General features: G+C 67.7%; 1 protein-coding gene across 8 annotated transcripts; it reads right to left on the bottom strand.

Annotated features, from left to right (window-relative positions):
• Positions 1-1,515: 1,515 nt before the first annotated feature.
• Positions 1,516-16,294, bottom strand: FGFR3 (fibroblast growth factor receptor 3). 8 transcript variants are annotated; one of them, XM_082653898.1, is made up of 17 exons: positions 16,110-16,294; positions 10,529-10,795; positions 10,332-10,385; positions 8,581-8,750; positions 8,374-8,497; positions 8,107-8,297; positions 6,370-6,514; positions 5,734-5,924; positions 5,237-5,382; positions 4,757-4,878; positions 4,569-4,679; positions 4,305-4,495; positions 4,100-4,222; positions 3,950-4,020; positions 3,601-3,738; positions 3,335-3,440; positions 1,516-3,221 (listed from the first exon to the last, which is right to left on the bottom strand). In XM_082653898.1, the coding sequence occupies exons 1-17, from the start codon at positions 16,219-16,221 to the stop codon at positions 3,075-3,077; spliced, it is 2,409 nt and encodes an 802-aa protein (XP_082510024.1). In that variant the 5' UTR covers positions 16,222-16,294; the 3' UTR covers positions 1,516-3,074. The 8 variants fall into 8 exon arrangements, with proteins under 8 accessions (XP_082510024.1, XP_082510026.1, XP_082510022.1 ...); XM_082653900.1 differs by having other exon boundaries at positions 5,237-5,385; XM_082653896.1 differs by lacking the exon at positions 6,370-6,514 and adding an exon at positions 7,165-7,315.
• Between the last annotated feature and the right edge of the window lie 230 nt (positions 16,295-16,524).

Below are 16,524 nucleotides of genomic sequence, written 5' to 3' on the forward strand. Positions count from 1 at the left end.
CCAGCCGGGTTCAGGCAGGACAGAGGCCGGGGGCAGAGCTGGGGCTCGGCCCGGCCAGCGCTAGAGGGCCCCGCACCACGCCCGCACTGCGCCCGCCTCGCCGCCTCCCCGCCTCCTGGCCTTGGCCTCCCTCCAGACTCTGGCCTTCGCTGGCCTCCTTGCCATCCCCGTCACTATCGCCGCGTGTCTCCCGAGCGTTGGACACAAACACGGGGTCTCTGGCAGGCTGGAGGGGCTTGGGGGCCGGGAGCGCTTTCCCGAGTTGGGTCAGGTATTGGGCGGCATCGTTATCCAGAACCAAGCTCCTAGCAACCTCCCCGGCTCTCCAGAAAGAGGCCCCAGAAACCCCCTCAGTTGGAAGGTGAGTTGGACACAGCAATAAGGGGAGCGAGTTTCTTAGAAGCCACAGTAAAAGTTCACACCGTCCAAGACCGTGAGGCACGAGGGACAGAGGGAGGGGCACCAGGTGGCAAAGCAGGGGCTGGGGGGGAGGGACAGCCAGCCCTGGGCAGCGCTGGGTCCCAGGGAGGGCGTGAGTCTGCATAGCCACCTGTCCCTGAATCCACCCGAGTCCCCCAGTTGGCCTGGGCACTGCTGCCTCCTCCACGAAGCCTTCCCAGACTTACTCCCACCACTGCTGGCTGGGTGCCCTGCTCGGTCTTCCCTCTCCCTCAGGCTGTGAACTGTGCAGTAGACGGGCCCAGATGCTGTCACTGGGTCCTCAGCACCCCAACGAGCTGAGCATCAGCGTGCAGCACCTGCCCAAAGTTGAAGGAGTGGCGGTGGCGGAGCGCAGGGGACAATGGTGGGGCCCAAGGCGGGTGCCAGGCCCGGGAGGGGGTGGGAAGCCAGCCAGGAGCAGGAGTGTGGCCAGGAGTGCAGACGGCTGACTCAGGGCGCCAGGTGAGGGCTTGGTTTACGTGGGGCTCCATGGGGGGGACCCACCTAGAAACGTCCCCCTCCCCCAGCTGACAGGGTAGGCAGACACCAGGGGCAGGGTGAGGAGAGGGAGGCCTTGGAACCAGCAACAGTTACCTGGATGTGACCCTCAGGGCCCCTGAACTCCACGAGCTGGGGGCAGATAGGGGATGGGCAGGCCCAGAGGATTTCCCCATTGCCTTCTCCCACAAACACATCACTTGCATTCCCTGCCCTTGGAGACCCCCGACCAAGGCAGTGAAGACCACTGGTGACCCTGAGGTTCCGCCCTGCCAGCGTCGGGCCCCTGTGCAGCTGGGCACACCGGATCACCCTCACCCTAGCTCTGCCCAGGACACATCGTCTCTGAGCCAAAGACCTGGGCTGGAAAGCCTTGGAGAGCGCAAGACCCAGGCAGCCAGTCTAGTCTGGGGCCCCCACCCCCGCAGCTGTTGCTCCAGCAGCAACTAGTGACCCCTCCCTCCTCGGGGGACAGATGACAGGACTCGCCCCAGGTGGGCAGTGAGTACCCGGGAGCTGCCCGGGACTCCAGGACAGGAGACAAGAAAGCATGGATCTGAACCAGTTGTCTGTTTATTTTTTGGAAAGCACGTCTGCTGGTTTGGGCCAACACCTTTGGCCCCCACAAGGCTGGGGGCCCTGAGAACCGAGACCACCCTGAGCCCGCTGACAAGCAGAGAACAGCCGCCCAAACTCAGGGCCATTAACAGTACAAAAAGTAACAAAACTGAATTTGTGGCTTTCTCTCCCAAGCTTTGAAAGGTAGCAGTCCGGGCTACAAAAGTCTAGAAGCGTTGCGTAAGAAGTGTTAACTCTACGTCTTGTAAAAACTCAATAAATTATATATATAGATATATATAAACTTGTAACATCTAACATCTGAACCTGCATGCAGGGCTGCCCCCCCGCCCCGAAACTGCCTCCCTGCCTGGAACACGTGGCAATCAGAAGAACCTGTATGAAAATACCAGCTTGCTTTGAAGTCTAACAAAATAAATCTGAAGAAAACTCCTATAGAAATCTACTTCTCCTGCAAAAGAAGGCCAAAGGGAGTAAAATATCCCCTCGGAATCATCTCGAACTATTAACGACCCTTTAGGGTGCCGGGGGCTGGCTCTGGCCTTGGGGTGTGGGCTGGACACACCCTCAGCAATGCCCCTAAACAAAGCATAAACCCTCTCACTGTTAATAAGTTAAAACTTAAGCCTCTGCCGTGCAGCTGGCTGAACGCTAGGAGCCTGGGGAGTGACGGGGACACAGGCTCTGGGGGTCGATAAATAGCTTTACAAACATACAGGTCCAGGAACAATTTTTAAAACAAAACTGCGGTGCCAGAAAAGCCCCTCCAACCTCTGCTGGTTTTTGCGTCTCAACAGCGAGCCCCCAGGGCGCCTCGCTCGACTAGGGCACCCCGGCCCCTGCACCCTCAGGGCCCCGTGCCTCAGTTGTACCAGCCTGCCTCTTCCATATAGATATTTATATATATATGTATGTGTATATCATATACACGGCATCTATTTATATAAATGTACACTCATTTCTGGAATACACCTTTCGGATAGAAGTTAAAGGCTCCCGCCTTCAAGTACCCGTAATTTCAGTCTCTGAGGGTCAAGGTGGGAAGTGGGGAGGCCTGGAGGTGGGGAGCCGCTAACACTCACCCCAGGCGCAAGGTGCCACTTGGGTGGGAGGTGTGCCACACGGGGGCTTCCCTGTAGGCTCAGCTTGGGCACTTGGAGGGGGGGCCTCAGCCCACTCTGGACACTGGAGCCCGGCCCACCCCGATGCTCCCTGTGGGGTGGCAGCGGGGGTCAGGGGAGCCTGGGGAGGGGCCCGGCTCCCTGCCCTGAGGGACCCCACGGGAGAAGCCCCTTACATTCTACGTCCGGTCCACCGGTGCTGCCGGCCCAGGTGGCCAGGAGGTCACCATACAGCAGGGCGGGCACGCCGGGGACCCCGAGCACACACGAGTGCACACATGCACACATGTGGAAGTTGTCTGTCCATCTGTCCACCTGTTCCAGGTCTTGAGCCCAGGCCGGTGAGACCCGTTGGTCACGGCACACCAGCGGCAGCACGGCAGGCTGGGGTCCGCTCTCACGTTGATGGGGGCTTGGCCCGCAGGCCGCGGCCCTTCACGTCCGCGAGCCCCCGCTGCCTGGCGGGGCCGGGGGCAGCAGGTCATGGGCGAACACGGAGTCGTCCCCTGAGGAGCCGGAGCTGGGGGTGTCCTGGCCGCCCGGCGAGTACTGCTCGAAGGGCACCGACAGGTCGAGGTACTCCTGCAGGCGGGCCGGGGTGGGGTTGCGGTCAGTGCTACGCCACCTCCAACGCCCGAGCTGTCCAGGCCCGGGGCGGGGGGTGGGCGGGGGGCGGCAGTGGGGCCCGAACTCACGTCGGTGGATGTAACAGTGAGCACGCGGTCCAGGTCTTCCACCAGCTGCTTGAAGGTGGGCCTCTGGGAGGGCACGGCGTGCCAGCACTCACGCATGATCATGTACCTGCGGGCGGCACTCAGGTGGGCCCTTCCCTGCGCCCGCACACCGCGCCAGTCCCCCTCCCTTGGGAACAGCCTCGAGGCCGGCCCTCCCCCTGCCCGGGGGCGGGGCTCAGTGGGGGCCCAGCGGGGTCCCGAGGTGACAGGCGGGTGCGTGTGCTCACAGATCGTGCGTGCAGTTGGCCGGCTTGTCCATGCGGTGGCCTTCCTTCAGCAGCTTGAAGAGCTCCTCCACGGGGATGCCGGGGTACGGCGAGCCCCCCAGCGTGAAGATCTCCCAGAGCAGGACACCGAAGGACCAGCTGTGGGCGGCGGGGGCGCGGCACCGTCAGCCCACCCTACCGCCCGCGGTCCCCCGTGCATGCGGAAGCCCCAGGACAGACCCCAGTGGGGTGCAGGGGGCTACCGATGGTGGCCGGCTCTGCCCCACAGCTCCCCGGCCCCTGCCCTGGTGTGGCCTGTGCCCCGCCCGGCTCCCCACCCCACCCCCGCCCGGGTCTGGGGGCCACATACACGTCACTCTGGTGGGTGTAGACGCGGTCAAACAAGGCCTCGGGCGCCATCCACTTCACGGGCAGGCGGCCCTGGGAGGAGGAACGGGGCTTGTTGACCGCCAGGCGCCCTCCCGGCTTGAGTCCCCCACCCTCCCCAGGCCGGGCTCACATTGGTGGTCTTCTTGTAGTAGTCGAGGTTGTGCACGTCGCGGGCCAGGCCAAAGTCCGCGATCTTCATCACGTTGTCCTCGGTCACCAGCACGTTGCGGGCGGCCAGGTCCCTGTGGATGCACTGGGGACAGGACCGGGGTTGAGGCGGTCGCCACCGGCTGCTCCCTCCGCCCCCCGGCCGGCCCGGCCCCACCGGTGCTCACCTTCTGCGAGGCGAGGTACTCCATGCCCCGCGCCACCTGGTAGGCGCAGGAAACCAGGTCCTTGAAGGTGAGCTGCTCCTCGGGCAGCCGGCAAGTGTCGAAGGAGTAGTCCGTGCCCGGGGGCCGCCGCGCCCGCAGGTACTCCCGCAGGTTGCCCTTGGCCGCGTACTCCACCAGCACGTACAGGGGCCCTGCGAGCACCGGGGTCTCAGAGGGGGCTGCACCTGGGGGCCGCCCGCCGCCCGCCACGGGCCCAGCACCCACCGCCCTGCGTGCAGGCGCCCAGCAGGTTGATGATGTTCTTGTGTTTCCCGATCATCTTCATCATCTCCATCTCGGACACCAGGTCCGACAGGTCCTTATCTGTGGCGTCATCTGTGCGGGGAGGGGGTTTTGTCAGGCTGGGCCGCCCCAGCCCTGTCCAGGCTCCCCTCGCCACGTCCCTCCCTCACCTTTCAGCATCTTCACCGCCACCGTGACGGGCTTGGCAGCCCGGTCCTTGTCGATGCCGATAGCCTCTGCCATGACCACCTGGCCGAAGCAGCCCTCCCCGAGAGGCTTGCCCAGAGTCAGCCTGGCGGCAAAAGCAGAGAAGCGATGAGCACGCCCGCCCGCTCGAGGCACTGTCCCAGGCAGCCTGAGGTGCAGTGCCACCGCCTCCAGGAAGCCCACCACCCTCGCCCCGGCGACCGTGCTCGTGCTGGTGGAGGACCTTGCCCCCACCCCCCCACCCCGGCCTCTGGGCCGGTGAGAGCACTTCCTGGGGCGGGTCCTCCCCGCCACGCCCCAGCCCCATCTCCGGCAGTGGCCTACCTGATTCCCATCTGAATGCAGCCGGGTCTGAGTGGGGCCCCTCCCCACCACCGGCCCCCACCGTGTGTGCGTCCCCCGCCCCCCCGGGCCAGGGCCCCAGGCCTTCGCACACCACTGACCGGGCCCGGGACAGCTCCCACTTGGGGTCGGCGGGCAGCTCGAGCTCAGAGACGTTGGCCAGCGCGGGGCCCTCCCCCGAGGACAGCCGGGCGATCCGCACCAGCGGCGTGTTGGAGCTCATGGACGAGCTGGACTCCAAGGACACCTGCTTGGGTCAGCAGGGGCAGGTTGGTGCTGCGGGGCCGCACGGCCGGGGCACGGGGGCGAGGGTGCGGCCCCCTCGGACCGTAGGCCGAGGCTGGGCCTGGGATGGCTGCCTGACTCCTGCACAGCACTGAGCGAAGACTTCTAAAATGTTCTGTGCCCAGAGTGACCCGGCTCTGTGCGGTGACCACAGAGACCACTGAGGGCTTGGCGCCCCCCACAGCAGAAGGGCTGTCCCCGGGCAGGCCCCAGGCCCCAGGCCTTGACACTAGGAAGGGGACTGAGCGTGGGAGCCCGGGAGGCAGGGGCAGGGGCACGGGCAGCTCGGAACCTGGTATCTACTTTCTGTTACCTGTCGCTTGAGCGGGAAGCGGGAGACCTTGTGCACGGCGGGCGAGCCCAGGCCCTTCTTGGGGGGGCTGCGCAGGCGGCAGAGGGTCACAGCGGCCACCACCAGGATGAAGAGGAGGAAGCCCACCCCGTAGCTGAGGACACCTGCGTACACACTGCCAGCCTCACCAGCCTCCACCAGCTCCTCCTCAGCTGCAAAGACACGGGCGTTGGGGGCCTGGCCCAGCCTCTCAGGAGCCCCCGCGGGCCGCCCTGGGCCGGGCCGGGGGCTCAGCTCCCCTGGTGCGAGTGCTGAGGCCTGAAGGGCCTACTCGTTGAAGGTCCAGCAGCCAGAAATGCCTGGGCCAGGAGGGGCAGACCCAGGACAGAAAGAGCCCAGCGGAGCCAGCGGCACCCTCACCCGCCACCCGGGAGACACCAAAGCCACCGTATCGGCTGCGGGGGACCCCGTTGGGATGGGGCGCTCGAGGGAGGCCCTCTGGGCCAAGACAGGGCCGTGTGGGCTCTGTCCCCATACCGGGCACAGGGCCTGGCTCGAGGGCTCTGCGGTCCCCTGCCTGTCCCCGATGGCGTTGGCGTGTCCCGAGCTGCAGCCCCGAGAGGACAGGCGCAGAGCGAGCGCAGCAGGAGCTGGTACCTGGCAGCACCACCAGCCACGCAGAGTGATGGGAAAACCCGATAGAATTGCCCGCCAGACACGTGTACTCCCCCGCGTCCTCAAAGGTGACATTGCGCAAGGACAGAACCTCTAGCTCCTTGTCGGTGGTGTTAGCGCCCGCCGTCTACAAAGAAAGAACAGAGCGCGATAGGAGAGCGCCAGCACCTCCCGCGGGCACCACAGCCAGAGTCCACGCGGCGACGATCCAGCCAGGCTGCAAGGAAAACGCCGCCACCACCACCACGGCCACGGCCACGGCGGCCGAGGGCCCCCTGCCTCGTGCGTCCACACCGAGCCTGAAGCCAGTCCCTCCACCGGCAAGTCCTCTGTCCCAGGTGAGCCAGGCGTGCGACCGGCTGCACAGCAGGAGGGGTTAGCGCGCACCAGGAGGGGAGGCGGGCGGGCAGGCGACAGAGATGGGCAGGAAGTGAGCAGCAGCGGGAGCAGGGGCCAGAGAGAGGGATGGAGGGAGAGCGCGAGAGCCAGAGCAGCGGAAGACGGGCTCCGGCCCGGCCTCGGGGCTGAGGTCCTCCGGGCAGGGGGGTGGGGGGAGGAGTGCGCACGGGGGTGCAGGCGGGTCGGCACAGGCCACGGGGGCTCAAAGCAGGCGGTCACGGCGGAGGCCAGAGAGGCGGCGGCGCAGATGTGGCCACGCCAGGAGCAGAGTGTGAGCCGGGGACGGGGCACGAGCGGCGGGGCGTGCGGGTGGGCGCAGGGCCAGGGCGTCGGAGCTGGAGCTCGGCGTGCCAGGCAGGCGTGGGACAGAGTTGTTACCTGCTTGGGGCCCGTGAACACGCAGCCAAAAGGCCTTCTCAGCCACGCCTATGAAATTGGAGGCTCGACAGAGGTACTCGCCCCCGTCGCGCTCGGACACATTGGCCAGGCGGAGGCGCGCGTCGGCCTCCACACTCTCACTGATCCACGACTGCAGGGACAAGAGACCCGGCTCAGGCGCGGAAGCCCCGCCGGGCATGGAAGTGGCCGCGCAGGAGCGGGCCTGTCTAGACCCCAGGCTCTGAGGCTCTGAGACCCCCAAGGAACGGATGGGCGGACTAGGCTGTGCCAGCTAGGAAGACTGCCTGGAGGCGGCTGTCGTCTCCGCGGATGCGCCTTCCCCTCATCCACCCCAACAGCCCGGAGCGCAGCCCTGTCTGGTGGCGCTCAGAGAGGCCCTCCCAGGGCACTGGAGCTGCCCACCGCGGGGGGCCCCGGCTGCCACACGGCTGGGCCGAGAGCACCCGGCACCGCCCCGCGGCTAGTCTGGACCCCTGCTCCCGCCCCGCAGGCCCATCTCGTCTCTAAACAGATGTTTCTCTTTGGGCTGCAAGTGTCGCAATCACCCCAACTCGGGGGGCCCCCACCCCCGGGGCCGTGGGAACAAAGCTCAGGCGGTCCTGCCCTGAGGACCCAGTGAGGTGGGCGGGTGGCCGTCTGAAGGCACACAAGGGCGCAAGGACACAGGGCTCACTGTAGGTCCTGGCGTGCTGGGCCGGGCCCCACCTCCCGAGCCGACCCCCCCCCGCTGCTTCTCCCCGCAGGTCCAAAGCCTGTGCCCCGACCCCCGTCCCTTAAACACGACAGGCCTCCTGCCTGGGATGCCCTCCCTGTCCCCGGCGAAAGGGGCCCCCGCGGGGCCGGGCCTGATGGCTCACCTGCAAGGAGTGCCCCGCCCCCAGCCCGCCTGCCCCACCCAGCCAGCGGCGCGGCGGGGCCCACCTTGAGCACCGTGACATAGGGTGTGCCGTCGGGCCCCACTTTGCTGCCGTTCACCTCCACGTGCTTGAGCCACTGGATGTGGGGCTGCGCGTCGCTGTACACCTTGCAGTGGAATTCCACGTCGCTGCCCAGCACCGCCGTCTGGTTGGCGGGCAGCCCCGCCTGCAGGATGGGCCGGTGCGGGGAGCGCTCTGCGGGACAGGGGGCGCTCAGAGGCTGCCTGACCCGCGCCCGCTTGCCGCCCGCACCCGCCAGCCCGGGCCTCACCCAGCACGTCCAGAGTGTACGTCTGCCGGATGCTGCCGAACTTGTTCTCCACGACGCACGTGTAGTTGCCGCGGTCCGAAGGCACCACGCTCTCCATGACCAGGCTCCACTGCTGGTGCCGCAGCTGCAGGTGGACACGGGTGAGCGGACGGCGGGCTGTGCCCTGCTGGCCGGCACCGAGGCCCCAGCGCCCCCCGCCGGGCCCACCTTGATGCCCCCGATGCGGTGCTCGCCTCGGAACTCCTTGCCGTTCTTCAGCCAGGAGATGGACGGGGTGGGGTTGCCGGCGGCTGGGCAGCGGAAGCGAACCGTGTTGGCCGCCGGCACCGCCAGCAGCTTCTTGTCCATCCGCTCGGGCCGTGTCCAGTAAGGGGCCCCTGCTGGCAGAAGGGCGCGGGAAGGCTGTGACCAGGGTGGGAGTAGAGGCCTGCCTGCCCCGCGCCAGCCTCAGTCTCCCCTCCTGTGTAGGAAAGGTCGGCCTTTTGAAGACCCCTGCTTGGGCTGGACGAGCCTTCGGTGGCCTCAGGTGGCCACCTCCTGGCATTCAAAAGCCAGGTCCCCTCCCTTCCCGTCCACTTCCCTCAAGCACCTCCTCCAGCCGAGAGGACCCCGGGCGCCACACCACGGCCCAGGAGCCTTCACGACGCAAAGGTGTCCTCCCAGGGGAGCACCCACCCACCCAGGCAGGCCCACCAGAGGGGAGACGCAGCCCGCAGAGGGACCAGGTCACAGCGGGCTAGGAAGCCCGGCTGCATGCACGGGCAGGGCCAGGCCTCGGGAGCTCACCAGGAGGCAAGACCCAGCCACCCGCAGAACCCGGAGCCTTGAGACCGGCCAGGAGCCACTCTCCACACCATGGGCGCCAGGTGGGGACGCGGTGAAAGGGTGTCTGGGAGGCCCTGCTCCCCCATCCTGTTTTCCAGGACCGTCCCACCCCCACCCTCACAGCCCAACTGGCTTTTCTCCCTTGGGGCTGGGGTGAGGCTGCATTCCCACCACGGGGAGGCTGGGTGGGTGTCCCCAGGAGGGAGGGAGCCTTTCCCCGCGACCCTGCTGCCATCCGTGCAGCCACCTCCGAGAGGGTGCCGAAGCCCGGGTGGGGAGCAGTGTGGGCAGGCGCCGGGGGTGGCGCCTCCAGAGCTCTGGGGGCCGGTGTCAGACACCCCAGGGTGGCCCGGGGAGCCCGGCAGGGAGGGGCCGTTCCCTGGGACTGGAGACCGCGATGCCTTCAGGAAGGCAGCTCTGCCAGCAGCCCTGCTGCGTGGCCCTGAGCCCACTCAGGAAGAAGAACGCCAACCCCCTGCCTGGGACGGCCAGGGCGAGCGGGACACACAGGGGACAGGCGGGAGGCGGCGGGGCGCCCGCCGGGCCCTCACCCCCGTCCCGCATCTCGGGGCATCTCAAACTCAGCTCCTCCAAAACCAGACGCCACCTCCCTGAGCCGGCCCCCGCCCGCTGGGCAAAGCCCTTGCTGCTCACTGTTCCAGGCGCTGTCACCCCAGCCTGTCACCGGAAAGCACCGCGCAGCCCCTTCACAGTGATATGCCGGGACCTGCTGTCCCTGCTGCTCAGCGCCACCCCCCCCCACCCGCACTGTCTCAGTCGCCTCCCACCGGCCCTAACCCCTCTGTCCGCTGCCGCCTGCCCTGTCTCAGTCACACGTGGGACGGGCCACCTCGCCCACAGGCCTCACTGCCCCGGCCCCAGCCACACCGGCCCCCCGGCTGCTCCTGGAGCCCCGGGCCCCAGTCCCCTCCCCACAGCACGGTGCCCCATCCCACCCGTCACCTGCCACCCGGAGCCCAGAGCTGGGCACGCATCGCCGCCACCCCACACTAAGGGGCCCCCACGGAGTTGGCCCCCAGACCTCGGTCTCTCCCCTGCCTGGTGAGCAGGGCCCCAGTGGGAGGTCGGTCCCCAGCCCTGGGCAGCCCCGCACGCCTGGAACCCGGCCTCACCTGTGTCTTCAGCTTCGTCTTCCCCATCTTCATCGTCTCCTGAGGACGGAGCATCTGTAGCGCAGGCGAGAGGGAAATGTGGGAGGTGGCCCTGCAACCAGGCAGGGGCCCCTCACTCCGACGGCGCCTCCGGGGGCCTCCCCTCCCCCAAGGCCACCAGGACCCTCGGGAGCGTCGTGGGCCCCAGCAGGCCCTACCTGTCACGCGCACGGTGAAGTGGCACAGGACACTCTGCGTGAGGCGCTGGCGGCAGCTGTAGGCCCCGGCGTCCTCATGGGAGGCGTTGAGCACCTGCAGCCGCTGCGGCCCCACCAGGATGCGGTCTGAGGGCGCCAGCCCCACGCCGTCCTTCACCCAGACCGTGGGCCCTGAGGGAGCCCCCACGGGCCAGTGGCAGCTCAGCTCCACGGTGTCCCCGCTGCCAAAGACCAGCTCCTGCTGGCCAGGCTCAGGGCCCGGGACCTCTGCGGGCAAGATGGGGGCCCATGAGGCAGGCGCCCCCCAAACCAGGGGCGCCGGGGGGCTCCGCACCCCACACTGTGGCACCGCACGCGCCGGGGGAAGGCTGGGGCCTGTGGGGGCTGAGGTGGGCCCAGGAGACGGAAGAGCCTGTGGTCCTGCCGACTGTCCCACAGGGCCGGGAGCGGGCACTGTTCGTAGTGCCACCAGGTCTCCGTCCCGAGGACGACCCTGCTGTGGTAGCGCTTATGTAGAGGACACGCGAGGAAGCGGGAGGGGCCGCTCCAGTCCAGCACTGTCTGTAGACACGGAACACTCCAGTTTCAGAGCGTCCAATTTTCCTTTGATTCTTTTCAGTGATTTAGAAATGCAGCATCCGCTCCGACCTCACGGGCAGCAGCGAAGCAGGAGGTGGGCGTGCTGTGTTTGGCCGACCTCAGCTAAAACAGAGGCTCGGAGGTGGGGACGAGCGGGGTAGTGACAAGACAATTCATCCCAGGAGGGGGTGCCCACCTGGTGCCCCCCACCCCTCATCTTGGCTTCAAAACCAGTTCGGGACCTGCCCAGCCCCAGAAGGGAGCGCCGCAGTCAGACAACACCCCCAAGCCTTCCAGAAGAGCCCCAAGCTGATGCCGGCAAGGCCAGCCCAGAGTGGAGGCTCTCAGGGGCATGGACAGCCTGAACCCCGACTCAGACTACACCTCCGCAGTAAATCAGAGAGAACACATACCCAGAAGGAGGCTAGAAATACACAGACGTGGTACCAGTTGTGGCCAGTGGGGTGAGGGGACCTAGGACCCCTCATCTTACAGATGGACACAGGCGAGGGGAGGAAGACTGCAGACTCGGCTGGCGGCGAGGCCAGAGCAGGCACCGCCAGGCCAGGCTGAGGAGGCCCGGCCCACCTCTCCCCGCAGGTGCCGAGAAGTCGGGGTGGAGGGTCCTTGCCGAGGGCGCATGTCCACTGTGGCCCCTGCGCCCCTCCCCGACCAGTGGCCGTCCAGATCCCAAGGGGCCAACAAGGCCTGGGACCCAGGGGCTGACCAGCCCCCCCAGGCCTCCCTGCCAGAGCTGGGCAATGCATAGCGCAGGCAGGCAGCCTGGGCTCTGGGCCCGGGACAGGGCTGGGTGGTCCCACCACGCAGACCCAGCTGGGTCGGTCACACCGTTACTTGTCATTCTGCCGACGCACGGCCTAGATTCGAGGGCCCAGCTGCCCGTTCTGGCCACGCCAGTCCCTGGCTCCTCTGACGGGCCCCGTTCTGCCCCCCACCTCAGGAGGTTCCACAAGCTCGGCGCCCACCAGAAGGGTCCCTGAAGTGCCCATGGGGTCTGCATTCCCAGGGTCCCCACAGTCGGGGGCTCCTGGCTTGACTTTCAGACCCCCAGTCCCGGCCACGGTGTTATGTGGGGACCACCCAGTGCCGGGAGCCGGCTGAGGCCCCCCAGAAGGCCGAGAACAGGCTGGCTGCGGCTGCCTCAGCCCCAGGCCCTGGCCCAAGGGCAACAGTGGTTGGTTCCGGTTTGGTCTGGGTGGCAAAGGCAGGTCAAGCCATCCGCACAAGTATTCGCTTCAACCTGGTCCAGCAGGGGGCTGGGAGGACCCAGCACTCCGCCGAGGGCCAGCCCCGGACCTGCCCAGGACCCTGCTCCACTAGGTGGCCGTAGAGGCCGGGGACCTCCGGACCAGGGCAGGGACGGCAGTAGCACCTCCACTTCCTGCAGATCCAATCCACTCCGCGCCACAGAGGACCCGGGGGAGACCAGGCAACGCCAAGGCGGGGGCGGCGGTGGTGTCAGGCGGGGGGACACAGAATGACGGGCAGGGCCCAAGGGGGCACTCTGCCTAGGGGCTGTGGGCTCCTCAGCTCCCACCACAATGGCCTCAGGAAGGAGGCTTTCTTGATCAACAAAAGGGGGCCCGTCCACACCCACACAGGCACTGGCGCCACACATGTGGGAAGACAAATGTCCTCTGTGCCATGGTGGGTGCCCACGTGCCATGCGGGGGTGGGCAGAGGTGGAATGTCCGCCCCCGTGGGTCCCACAGCACCTGTTCCAGCCTGCACCCCCGCCAAAGGCCTGAGCTCGGTGAGGGGGCCGCCAAGGGGTACTGTGTCCTGGAGGGGCCAAGCCGGGCCTTCGGGCACGTCTCCCAGGCCCAGAATCCTCCTGAATCTGCCACTCACGGGCCCTGTGACTCAGTTTCCCCCACTGGCAGGCCAGGGGGGCCACCACAAGCAGTTAAAGCACTGGAGCCGGTGAAAATAGGGGGCGCGAGACCCCCCTGCCCCAGGGCTACACCCCAGGATTGATGTCCACCAGGCCGCAACCGGAGTGGTGCCAGCCTGCTCCAGAGGGCCGCGAGCCCTGCTGGCGGAACTCGCTCCCGGTTTGGGGTCACTACAGTTGAGACCCGCTCAATGCATGTGGGGTGTGCAGGGGTCGGGCCACCCTCCGTGAGAGGGGCCTGGAGGAGACCCCAGGGAACAAGCATCAAATCCAGACCCGATTCAGAGGAGGCACCTGGAGCTGACGACAGAGGAAGAGCAAAGCCCTCTGGCTCTGGATGTGGGTGAAGGTCTCTGATGCCAGGTACATGCTTTAAATAGCCGGGAGGCGCGCCCCAAAGGGACCGTGAAGTCATGGCCTTCCTGCCTCCCCAGTCCCCTCCCCACCCGGAAACAATATGAAAAGTTTCGTAACAAAGTGAGGAAAAGAAAAGGGTGGGATCCAGAGGCCTGGCGGGCTAATGAGGGCTTACAGGATTATCCAGCCTAATCCTCCAGCAACCCTTCCGTTATCCCGCACAGGCGAGGAAACTGAGGCTGCAGGAAAGCAACCAGAACCAGGGTGGGCAGCCAGCAGCCTCGGGCCCAGCAGGGCCTGGGGTCAGGGAGCCCCCCGGTCCCCCAGCCTGAAGAGGCTCCTCACCTTTCATTCACTTGTAAATCACTCAGGCCGGCCTGGCCACCCGCTCCCCCAAACCGGTACCTGGGCAGACGCCCCGCCTACCTCCTCAAGGAGACCCCTAGCTCCCCTCTAGGTTCAACTGTAAAATGGGGCGCACCAGGCCCCAGATAGGGCCCCAGGTGGGACTTGAGGGCCTGGGGGGGCGGGGGCACCTTTGGCTCAGTGCAGGGGCTCAGAGGCCAGAGGTCCAGCCTCAGGCTCAGCGCAGGTTAATGAACCACCCAGAGGCCCGCGGGGCTCAAAGTCCAGCCCTGAGGAGGAGCAGGTGGGGGAGGGTGCCGCCAGCGCCTTCCTGGGAAGTACCCTCACCCCCCGAGGCCCCTCCTGGCCGGGGGGGGGGGCACCCATCAACCTTCCTGCCTGGCGGGGGCCCCCGCCAGTGGCTTCGTGCGGAGATGGAGGCCGCCCTGGCGGGGCCTGGGGTGGCCAGGGCAGTCCAGCGGCGGACACCTTCCCCAGTGTCCGTGACCCCTGCCAGCTCCGGCTCCGTAATTTATGTTCCCCGGGAAGTGCCAGGCTGGGACCTTTGTAAATTTCACGAGGCCTTTGTATTTTTACTGCCTGGCTCGTGGCCCAGCTCCTTCAGGAACCGGATTAGGTTTATTGACCTATCAACTCACTACCTGTTTCACCAACTTTACTGCGGGGACAGGGGCCCCGGTGCGCGGGCACCCCAGCCCCTGGGGGGGTCCTCAGGACGCTCTACCCCAGGCCCGCATCTGGTGGGGGCGCTGCCAGTTTCCCGAGGCGGGGAAGGAGGGGGCCACTGCCCCACCTCCGCGCCGCAGGGGGTCCGGGAGGTCTGGAGCTCCGCCCACCGCCCCCTCCCCCGGGGCTATTTGACATTCCCCGGCCGTAGGGAGTAATATCTTTATCTGAATGCGAATGCTAATTCGGGGCTCCCCCCGCGGCCGCCTATTCTGCGCCCCTGGAAGCGGGGGCCGCCCTAGCAAGCGCTAAAAGCGCGCCCTGACCTCCCGACGGCCTCTGTCACGCCGCTGAATGACACGCACATTCAAGCGCCGAGCCCACTTTCATTCATAAAAAAATGACATTGTTCCGGGAGGCCGCAGCCGCCGCCGGAGGAAGGGGCGCGGGGGACGCAGGGAGGGGCGGGCCGCCATCTGCCTCCGTCCAGCCCGCGGCCGCCGCCTCCCTGGCACTGCGCGCCCGCAGCCGCTCGACTCACACCTCCCCGCGAGGCCCGGCCGCCATCAATGCGCGGTCTGTGGCCGCGCCGAGGTACAAAGGAGCGGCTGTTCGGGTCTCGCCCGGGTGGGGCGTGAGCTCACCGGGCGAAGGCCTCCCTCCGCGCCGCCGCCGGGCTGGGGACAGCGGTGCGCGCAGCCCCCTCGCCCACGCCGGTCCTCGCCAGCGCCCCGGAGTTGTTGGTCTCCAGGGGGCGGGCTCCCTACGGCCTCCCCTCTCTGCCGGGGCCTGGCAGCGCGTGTGCGGGGCGTGGGCACCCGGAGCGCTCGGCCGGGCGCAGCGTGGGTCAGCGCGCGCTGCACCTCGAGGGCCTTGTGCGTGTGCGGGTCAGGGCCCGGTGCCAAGACGCGCTCCCGCCCCGCCCCTGCCCAGGCTCTACGGGCCCTCCTCGCAGACCCTCGACGTCCCCCTGGACCTTGACCGCCAGCGGGGTTCCGCGACTCCACATCGCTCGGACATCCGCCCTCTCACCTCCCGGCCCCCGCCTGGCGTTCGCTGCACACCCCTGGGGGCAGTCATCTTAACTCACAGGTCAAGAGAGCTGGGTGGGGGGAAACGGAGGCACTAGGTGTCACCTGGTCATGCAGGCCACTGAGGGGCTGGGGCCCGGCCCCGGGCTGACGCACTCTCATACCCTCCCTCCAAAGTCCAACCTCTCGCTTTGGCTGACGCTGGCCACGAACTGGGGCCCGAAGGGGGCTGGGGGGAGAGGCACCAACAGCAGAAACTGTCCGTCAGTGCAGAACCCGCGGAACAATGGGAATCGTGGAAACGCAGTCCCCAAGCCCTCCCGACAGCGCCCGGGAGCAGGCTGCGCCCCACTGGGGAACCGCTGGGGGCGGGGGTTGCGGACGCCACCGCGGTGCCCGGCTCGCCGCCGCAGCCTCGCACTTGGGTGGCAGCCCTGCGGCTCCAGGCGCCCCACAAACTGCCGCGCCAGCTCTGGCCCCGATCCCCGGGGAGGGAGGGCGGCAGAAACCCGGACGCTGGCCCCGCTATGCCAGCCCAGAGCAAGCCCTGGGGCCCACTCTGATCTCCGGCGCCCCACACCCACCCAGGCGCCCGTTCCCCGGCCCCGACGCTTCTGCCTGCCGGGGCCCAGTGCCCCTCCCCAGTACCCGTCGGGTCCTTCCGTACCTGCTGCTCCCCGCACGACGCGCTGCTCCATGCCCGGGGACCCGGAGACGGCGCCGGTCATCACGACTGCCACGGCCACAAAGAACGCGAGGGCGCAAGCCGGGGCGCCCATAGCTGGGGAGGGTGTTACGACGTCCTCAGGCGGCGCGCGCCAGCATGCTGCCCCCCATGGCCCGGTTCTGGCACCGGCGGGAGGGCGCCACTCGGGAGTCTGTTGGAGGAGGCAGGCAACTCGTTACTCGGGCGCGCAGGGGCGAAGGCGGCGGTGGCAGGGCTCCTGCGCCCCGGCCCCTCCGATCCCCGTCCGCCCCGCCCGCCGCCGCCGCCCAGGGCTCCCGGGCCGCCTGGCGCCGGCCGCCGCCTCCCCGCCGCGGTCCCTCCCTCCCCCTTCCCTCCCTGGCTGCTGCAGAGCCCT

The sequence above is a fragment of the Grampus griseus genome, assembly GCF_964374135.1.
Source record: "Grampus griseus genome assembly, chromosome: 4".
NCBI classification, from domain to species: Eukaryota; Metazoa; Chordata; class Mammalia; order Artiodactyla; family Delphinidae; genus Grampus; species Grampus griseus.

What these genes read in the sequence shown, in the direction of transcription:
- FGFR3 (XM_082653895.1), bottom strand. Translation starts at nt 16,221, where the DNA reads ATGGGCGCCCCGGCTTGCGCCCTCGCGTTCTTTGTGGCCGTGGCAGTC. An exon ending in GCCAACTGCACGCACGATCT is followed by an intron (nt 3,441 to 3,600) that starts GTGAGCACACGC and finishes TGCCGCCCGCAG; the next exon opens with GTACATGATCATGCGTGAGT. An exon ending in TCACTGTTACATCCACCGAC is followed by an intron (nt 3,222 to 3,334) that starts GTGAGTTCGGGC and finishes GCCCGCCTGCAG; the next exon opens with GAGTACCTCGACCTGTCGGT.